Genomic DNA, 9379 nt, shown 5'->3' on the forward strand with positions numbered 1-9379 from the left:
CAATATTTCATAATTTTTCATGGATATCAGAGTATTTATAGTCATTATGTTATACAGTTGCATTTCTAGAATTATGTCCAAGAAATTATGATATGATCATGTTTAGTTTTTAAAAGTGTTACTATTTTTCAGAAGTTCTTAGCGATAAATAGTGCAAGAATTTTCAGAAAATAGTATAAATGGAAAAGTTTATTTATTTTCAACTATCCACTCACTGAGTTGTAAACTCATATCTTTTTATTATGTTTTCCTATCAGGAGAAGGTCGATTTTGAGATACTGGGAAAAAGCCTGCTGAAGCGAAAGAGACAGTTTCATAAGTATGTAATGAATATTTGGGAAACTTATGTTTATTAAGTAATTGTCTAATTTTGGGTGTCAAGCATATTTGTAGAAGGGTTTGCAAGTGATATAATACTTGCATGTTAATAGGATGATGTTGTAAAAACACTCAGTCGAATTTTGTTATATTTTGTAGTAGTTGTGGTAGCATTAGAGGAAGTGGTGGTTTGCAAAACTTTTGGTTTAAATGTCTATTTGAGATTTTGATGATTTTTCAGGTTGGTTTTGTCCATGTTACAGGGGAAACTCTGTCAAAATTTTTATAGATATTAGCACAGTTAAAATAGGTCAAGTTTGCCTTGGTGGTGGGTCCGGTATTTTGCTGGCATCTACTACCGGCGCACGACACGTGTCGAGTCAATTAGGTTGAGTCGGGACGGGTCGTGTCAATGATTGTGCACCAAATGAAAGAGGAAGACAACATGCTTCTTTTCACTCTATTGGAAGAAGACTCCTATTGCCTTCAAGTAGCGTATTTAGTTTTGGGGCCAATATCTTAGAATTGTTAGCTTATTATATAGAAAGTAAGCAGTTAGCTTTAATTTACTTGAAAGTTATTTTTAAATATTTTTTTTTCACCAAAAGCCGAACTTATTTTGATTCTGGCCCTTTGATTTTACATTCGGAATAACAGTACATAGGGGAATTAATTGTGTTATTGGTCGTAGTTACGTGGTATAATGAGTTAGGCTTAGCAATTATTTTCTTTTTTGCTATAGTCAAATGATTTGGTTTAATCCAGCTTAAGTTGTCTCCTCTAAGACATTTTCTGCTCCAATTTCTGTATGTATTTTCCATTAAAGGGGAACGATATTTGCCGTCTTGCCGATGATGATAAGAACTCAACTAATAAGTGCTGGGGAAACTTCACCATTAATTCTCAACTTCCACATTTGGAAACGAGTAAATTGGTCTCTAAAGTTCATTATATTTGCATGATGAGTTGTTAGTGAAAAACGCATACAATTAATTTATCACGCGATTTCTCCGCATTCATTGAAATAAAGAAATAAAATCCTAATTTTATGAAGTTGAAAACGTAAAGATCACTTGAATATTTAATGAAAAATTGGAGACTAACTTGTTTCTTTTTATATGTTGTGGATAAGTTTGGTACTAAGCCAATAACAATACAATTTTCTCTTAACAACATAGAAGAATGCAAAATAAAAAAGTGAACCCCATAACTATACTTACACCTTGTTTTACGAGACATGCCACGTTGTTAGTTAAGCAAAAATAAAGCAACATGTCATGCAAGGACCGCATCTCGCTTTGCGTACCCTTTGCGCGTGCGATTGGCCAAAGCTATTGGCGCTACGCTTGGAATTGTTTTTCTGAGACGAGGCGTAACCGTTATGCTTTAGCAAATTTACGAGACGAATGGCATCTTTCACAACGGGCATCTTCTGATGATCTCACCTTGGTCAAGTCAAAGTACAATTGATTTACTAATTGGCGTGATAGTTCTACATCTTTATCGCTTGTCAAATATTTTCAAATAACTTTTCAACCTAAATAGGTGTTGAGACATTAGGATGAAGTCATGGATCTAGCATCCGATAGATCTCAGTTCTCCTGTCTGGTATGAACTCAAATATATTAACTTCTAAAGGCAATTTGCAAATTACACTCAAAAATTTTGTTGGCGGAATCTCCGAGAAATCTTGAGATTGGGCTCAATTTACTCACTAAATAAACACCAACTGAGAGGGCTGAGAGGGGTCAACCCACAACTTATACCACTTGGTTCCCACTAGTTTTACCCCACAATGGAGAACGGTGGTGATTGGTTTGCACCCACAAAGAAAGAGTAGAAATAGAGGTGGTAATTAAAAGTTGAAGAAGAAAAACCAAAAACAAGGCCTAACCACACGTTGATCTCTCAATGCAAAGCTCCAACAGACTTTACCACGGCTGTAGCAAAATGAAAGGATATAAAGCTATATTCTATGTCATCAATTTTGGGCCAAGTCTCATTAAATGGGCCAAAGACACAACCAATGTAAATGAGCCAACATATCACCACCAATCCAAAACCACAATTTAAACCATCCAAAAGTATTAGGTTATGAGCAATATTAACTCAATTAAGTTGCTTTTTGGTCGAGCTATCACTAAGGTGTCGATATAATTTATCCAACATCACTTTAACATTATCATCCAAATTTATTGGATATCAAAAACCCAATAATCTCTGAACCTTGAACCGAAACACCCGGCACTTGCACATATTCCTTGCACAGTCTCTCTCTCACATCCAATATTTTTTGATCATCCAACTTCAACGTTACACCGCGACCCTCGCAGCCAAGCTGAAGCCACTGTCAAGCGCAGTCAAACGACGATGTCCAATATTGTAGGTAACATATGAGTGGACTGAAAAATGAGCTCAGATTTGTTGACAGCTATACCCTGTCGAATTTTGAGGTCAACAAATCTTGCAGAAGCGTACGCATCTACTTTGGAATACCATTTAATCAACTATCTAAAGTGTGTAGAGATTTGAACCAAAATGGATAGCATACCAAGATACAAACAATTTTTTACCCATTTCCCATGTAATTCATAAATGATAAATGTAAAAGTCTCGACAACCTCTGCACTCATATGCGTTTTGAAATGAATCTTTAACAACAATACCATCTTTGTACGAACTAACAGCTTTTCAATTTTAACACCATCTTCTTGTTCAAATATACAAAGAAATTGCACATACTGGTCATAGTTTAAGGCATATTTTATTGGCATCAGATGAATAAATGCAACCTTTAGGCTGCATGTCTACCAGTTTTACTGAATTAAAAAAAGGTTCTAAAAACGAAGATACGTAAAATAACGATAAATTCCCGGTATTTCTTTTCAAGTTGATTATTTTTGCAAACGATAAGTGGGAACGGCAATCAAATGCTCTGCCCTGGTGACTACGAGGCCGAATTCCTCAGTCATGTCCAACTCAGAAGGTAACATGTTATTTGGCAGCTTCCAATCAAAGCAATGCACTAATTGCGCCACAATAAGTCGAACCACGATGAGCCCCAATTGCATTCCCGGGCAACCTCTTCTTCCAGAGCCGAATGGCAGAAGCTGGAAATGTTGCCCCCTGAGGTCGATACTACTCCCATTAAACCTCTCCGGATTGAACTTTTCAGGATCAGTCCATGCATTTGGATCGCGTCCAATTGCAAACGTATTAACAAATATTCGAGCATGTTTTGGTATATCGTAGCCATCAACAGTGCAATCTTCCAGCGAATAGTGAGGAAGTAGTAATGGTGCCACGGGATGGAGCCTAAAGGTTTCCTTCACGACCATGTCTAAGTATTCTAGACTCTCCAAATCCGACTCCTCCACCATCCTGTCCAAGCCAACTACTAATTCCAACTCTTTCTGGACTTTTCCCATTACTCGTGGATTCTTTAGGAGTTCGGAAAGTATCCACTCGACTGTTGATGCTGTAGTGTCCATTGAAGCCACAAGCATGTCCTGCGACAATGATTGAAATGAGTATTCATAAATATACACACTAGGAATTTATCAAATGAAGCAAAAATACGTGTGGTGCCTTAATTGATGCTGATTAGATCCTACCCTATTGCTAAGTTCTTGCGATAGGAAAATGAAAAGGTATCACAACAAAATATCTGTTAACAGTCAGTTTGATTTTTTTTTTTGGGGGGGGGGGGGGGGGGGGGGGAGGCTAAAATTGAATTCATTTCTTTCAACAATCCGTGGCAACGAGAAATGAAAACATTAAAATATTTGACGACATATTACCAACATAATGGCTTTGACATGACGACGATCAAATTGGAACTCAGTCTCTCTGGATTGCGTAATGGACAACATGGTATCAACAATGTCTTTGGTTCCGCCTTGGTCTCCATCTCGCACATGATCGTCAATAACCTTCTCACAGAAGTCATCGAAAACTTTGCTAAGCGCCTTCACTCTCTTTGTCAATCCTTGAAGATCAAGAACTCTAAGAAAAGGAAAATAATCTCCAAGATTACGTATGGCTGCCAATTTCATTGCCTCCTGAATCACAACTTTGAACCCTCTTTCATCGATGTCCTTATCCTCGTACTTCTTACCAAACACCATCATACAACTCATTTCTGTGGTTAGAGATGAAACCTTTGCGCTAAGATCAACAGAAATGCGTTCAAGCCCTGCGTGCTTGAGCCATTCGACCAAAAAGGCAAGTTCTTCCCTTCTCATATGTTGGAAAGAACTGATTTTGGGGCTACTAAGCAATTCTAAGGTACATAATTTCCGCGTATAGCGCCAATAAGGGCCGTAAGTCCCAAACGACAAGTTCCTTTGATCCCAAGACAGATACTTAGCAGCCTGATGGGGTGGTCTGCCTGCAAAAACAAGGTCATATGTCTTAAGAAACTGCTCAGCTGCTTGAGGGGAGGATACTATGATGTGTGGGACAAACCCAAATTGCACGTACATAATCGGACCATGTTTTTGGGCTATCCTATGTAAATCTTGGTGGGGATTTTTGCCTATCATGTGAAGGTGTCCTAAAATAGGGACACCTCTTGGACCTGGGGGTAATTTCTTCTTCTTTGTTGATCCATGAAGGACAGAAAGCACTGCAACTACTATGATTGTGTACCAAATGAAAGAGGATGACAGCATGGTTCTTTTCTGTCACTCTATTGGGATAAGATTCTTATTGCCCTCAAGTTGTAGTTATAGGCCTCATCCGATGAGTTGAAGTTCTTAGCCTATATATAGAACAAGTTGGCTAAGGATACAGAACTAAATAATGTGAATTTCAATTTTTACCCAAAAAAATATCTTTGACTTGGTTTTAGAAAAATATTCCCTTTACTCTTTCGTATTGTCGAAAAAAGCTCGACGACGATAAATATTAAATGATACACATAAGATTTTATTTAATTGCTTAAATTTTTAGTTTAAATAGTTCAATATAGTTTTAATGTAGACAAAGTTCCTGCATTAATGGATTATATAATTTTATTGAAAAATAAAAGTATTTGCCTATTGGGCATATCTATAGTTTTAAGAGTAATGCTGTTCTATCATATTGACGCTCACAGACCTTATACAGGCTCCTCACAATGAGGTGGGCCCCAAGTTGGTCCCACTTTTCATAAAAAAATTGTAAAAATGCTGACCTCATCTGCTTTTGTGAGTTGCCTGTAAGACCCCTGTGAGGAAGGGGTCTGGCAGTGCAACATCACTCATTTCGACTTTTACAAAGCTTTAATTTTTTCTTAGTTTAAAATAAAATAATTATTAGTTTGAAAGTAGCTCTTATTTTTAGTTTAAAATAAGTAACTTATTTATAACATTGATGAATAAAATTTTTTATTGTAAAACTTACTTATTTGCTTATAAGTAAATATTTAAGATTAAACAAACATGCTGAAAAAAGGGACATGTCTAAGCAACAATTAGGTAGTGTTTGATAACACGGAATTACAGGGAAATGGAATTCCAATTTAATCTTTTCCATTTTATTGTTGTTTGGCAGCACAATTATTTCCATGGAATTCCCATTCTTGATTGTCTTGGAAAATGTGGTTTTCCATGTTTTTCCGGGTACTGTAGCAATTATTTTTTATTTTTTTTATTTTTTGACAATGGAAACAAATTTTAAGAATTATTGTAAAAAAATATTTCCCTTTAATTGACAATTCTTATGTAAAACAAAGCTAAACGAACACTCAAAGATAGCTGAATTTCTTGAATTTTTTTTTATTGGCAATGGAAACAAATTTCATTTCCAATACCAGTAAATTTCATCCATTCAATTGACAATTTTCATGTAAAACAAAACCAAACGAATATCAAAAAATATTTTTATTTTAACATTTTTCAAGTTGAAAATTATACTAATCAAACACAATAATTTATAATTCTCAAGAAAACAATTTTTAGAAAATTCAATTCCCTGAAATTCGTTTTCAATTCAATTCAATTCCATCTTTGCAATCGAACGGACCCTTAATGTCACTTTCGAACAAAAATGATGATAAAACATATAAATAAACCAGATTTTTCTTATTGGCGTTTCTTGTTTTATTTACAACTTACAATACATATATTAAATAAATACATTTAGACGTTGAAAGAAAATAATTTATGATAAATTTTCTGATAGATATTATCAATTCACTATTATTTTTTTTTTTGGTATTATAGATCCAAATATAAATATATAGTAATTGATGTTTAACACTGTTAATATAAATTAATCCTTTTTTATTGTTTAGCACTAGATACCATCTAGTATGGAATTAACGACTTTTGTAGATATAGATGCCACCTTAGAATAATGGATATAAATTGCATGCTCGTCCTCATTGTTTGACAAATTTTGCAGTTTTACACTGATCTGTTTTTCTTGATGTTTAACTCTTAAATCTTTGAGATAATTGTAGAGGTGGTCCCCAAGACTTTCAAAATGCACAGATTTTACCCAAGTTTTTTTTTTTAATCAACACTGATCTCAAACCTTTCAAACTGGTGTGGTGAAGGACTTCCGAATGGTTTTGATCCAAAAATTCTTTAGTTGACCAAAAAGTTAATGTTTGACCATAATTTGACCCTTTTTTTTAAATAACAAAATGTCTTTTAATCTTTTATTAATTAAAAAAAGAGTAATTTGCATACGAAGATTCAAACAGTTTAAAAATATGTTGAGAAGGTCTCAAAACTCTAATAAATGTGCACTAAAAAGACCACTGGCGATTTCCATCTAGAAATCAGTTAGTTCACCATCTTCTATCATCTACGACCAACCACCCAAATGAATCACTAGTCCACCCTACCCCATTCCCTACTGGTGGGATTGAAGATAATTTATTTATTTTTATTTATTTCTTTCTAGATTTTTAAAGGTTCTTGTTAGGAAGAAATGAAGTTGACAGGATCAGAATATGAGTTCGACAAAAGTGGAGGAAATGAGGAGACGACGATGGCTGACCTTATTGTAAGTTTAGGTTGGCAAAAACATACATATATCGCAATTCATACAAACACCCAACTTCCAAAACCTAACAACTAACACACCGGATCGGATCCCACCCATGCCTCAACCTCAATTAGTGTTTGGGGACTATTACCACGTTGCCTCTTGAAGGCCGTTAGTTCAAAATTGTGGTCAAATCTCTTTATTATCACTCAATTTCACCAACCAGTTATGAATTAATACCTTTCGAGCGGTCCCTAAGAACTAAGGTTTATTATTAGGGAGATGGGAGCTTATTCCATGTTATATTCAGTGTGCTATTGTTTTAACAATTTTTTGGACACGTTAAAATCTACGTAATATACGTACTTATAGGAGGTTAGAGGTCAAAATCAATATTTAATTTTAATCACACTTCTAGTGGGCCTCGATAATTTTATTAATTTTTAACTATACATTTCACGAATTTTATCGAACTAATTTATTTTATGAAAAGCTTTGTCAAACAACTCCCAAATTTCTTTCAATCAGATTATGCTTCCGTTTGGCCCCACTAAGTTCCATTCCATTACATTTCACTTTTCTCTCACCTATTTTTAACTACACAATTTTGTATAAAATAATATTACACGTAAATCAAGAACTTTTTCTTCTTTTTATTAGGGGTTATATCTCGTGTTTTTTATATATAGAACACGATGAGACATAAAATACCTTGTTTTAATCATCATAAGGTTGGGTGGTTATGTGAATAGCAAAAGATGAATATATTTTTTCGACCTCAACCCTACAATAGCGTCAATTATTGCCATCACCTCATTTCTTCCACCTCTATTGATTCCATTTTTCCATCCCCATCGATATTTCCTCGTAACAAAAACTTTTAAAAAACTTGAGAAACATATAAATAAAGATAGATGAATTCTCTACAAGTCCAACCGCAACGACGATGGCAGCTGCTTTTCCACCTACCAATGGACTGATTGGCAGGACGGGTTAGGGGTTAAGCATTGGGTTGGGTGGTTTTGTTGATTGGAGAAGACAGATTCTTTTCTAAATAAATTTCTGAATGAAAATCATTAGATGTCCTTTCAATGTAAATTTATTAAATATTTGCAAACTCCGATGCTCATATTTAAAGGTTTGGAACTCTCAATAAAAATTATTCCTTTTTGGTTAATAGAAAGGTGAAAAAAAAACTATTTTGCCTTAAAATTAATTAAATTATGGTCAATTGCTGGCTTTTGATCAATTAACAAATTTTTTGGATAGAAATCATACGGAGGTTTTTTACCTCACCTTTTTGAAAGATTTGGAACCAACGATAATATAGATCAAAGATTTAGGTAAAACCTTTACATTTTTAAAAAGTTTTGACATTGTAATTATCCTTGAATCTAACGTTTTAGATTTCAGCAACATCTTATATCATTATCAACCATATGTGTATGAAATAAACTTTTAAATTTTTTAAAAATACAAATTTGAATTCAATCTTAAATAAATATCTAAAGATTCTTAAAGTAACATCTTCACATTTCTCTCGTCCAACCTGTCCCTTTTCTAAAGAAAATTAAGCAAGCGAATTATTTTCGTTTTCTCTGTTCTCCTGATTTAAGGCTTCATTGCTTTGAGATTTCTTCCATTTCTTGTAACATATTTCCTTTTCAAAAATGTCGTGTTTTTATTTTCTTCCCTCTTTTAGAGTTCATATTACTCTTATCAATTGATATTTTGACTAAATTACAGATCTTACTCGTCTCTTTATCTTTATTGCATTTTATTACATTTTCTATGAGATTTGTAAACATGGTCCAACACTAGTGCTGTTAAAGTGGTCCGTGCAAGCACTTGTCACCAAGCCAGCATGAGTACAAATATGTCGTGATCAATCTCAATCGGTATTCGGTCCACTTTAAATGACTAACCAAAAAGAGTTTTTCCATTTATATAGAGAAGAGGTTGACAGGAGGGAAAATTTTATTAGTAAGAGATTAAGTATGGCACATTTCAAAAACAAGAAAACAAATTTCAAATTTCAAAAATTAGATTTTTATTAAAAATTATTTATGATTTAATTAATTAA

At 34.1% G+C, this 9379-nt stretch overlaps 1 protein-coding gene across 1 annotated transcript; it reads right to left on the reverse strand.

The window, feature by feature from the left end:
- Nucleotides 1-2988: 2988 nt before the first annotated feature.
- On the reverse strand, nt 2989-5060 carry LOC111373087 (cytochrome P450 CYP736A12-like). Its single transcript, XM_022995555.1, has 2 exons — nt 4119-5060; nt 2989-3827 (listed from the first exon to the last, which is right to left on the reverse strand). Exons 1-2 carry the CDS (start codon nt 4989-4991, stop codon nt 3213-3215), a joined length of 1488 nt encoding a protein of 495 aa, XP_022851323.1. The 5' UTR covers nt 4992-5060; the 3' UTR covers nt 2989-3212.
- Nucleotides 5061-9379: the final 4319 nt, after the last annotated feature.

Source organism: Olea europaea, unplaced genomic scaffold (genome assembly GCF_002742605.1).
Source record: "Olea europaea var. sylvestris unplaced genomic scaffold, O_europaea_v1 scaffold1069, whole genome shotgun sequence".
NCBI classification, from domain to species: Eukaryota; Viridiplantae; Streptophyta; class Magnoliopsida; order Lamiales; family Oleaceae; genus Olea; species Olea europaea.

What these genes read in the sequence shown, in the direction of transcription:
- LOC111373087 (XM_022995555.1), bottom strand. Translation starts at nt 4,991, where the DNA reads ATGCTGTCATCCTCTTTCATTTGGTACACAATCATAGTAGTTGCAGTG. An exon ending in ATGTCAAAGCCATTATGTTG is followed by an intron (nt 3,828 to 4,118) that starts GTAATATGTCGT and finishes TCATTGTCGCAG; the next exon opens with GACATGCTTGTGGCTTCAAT.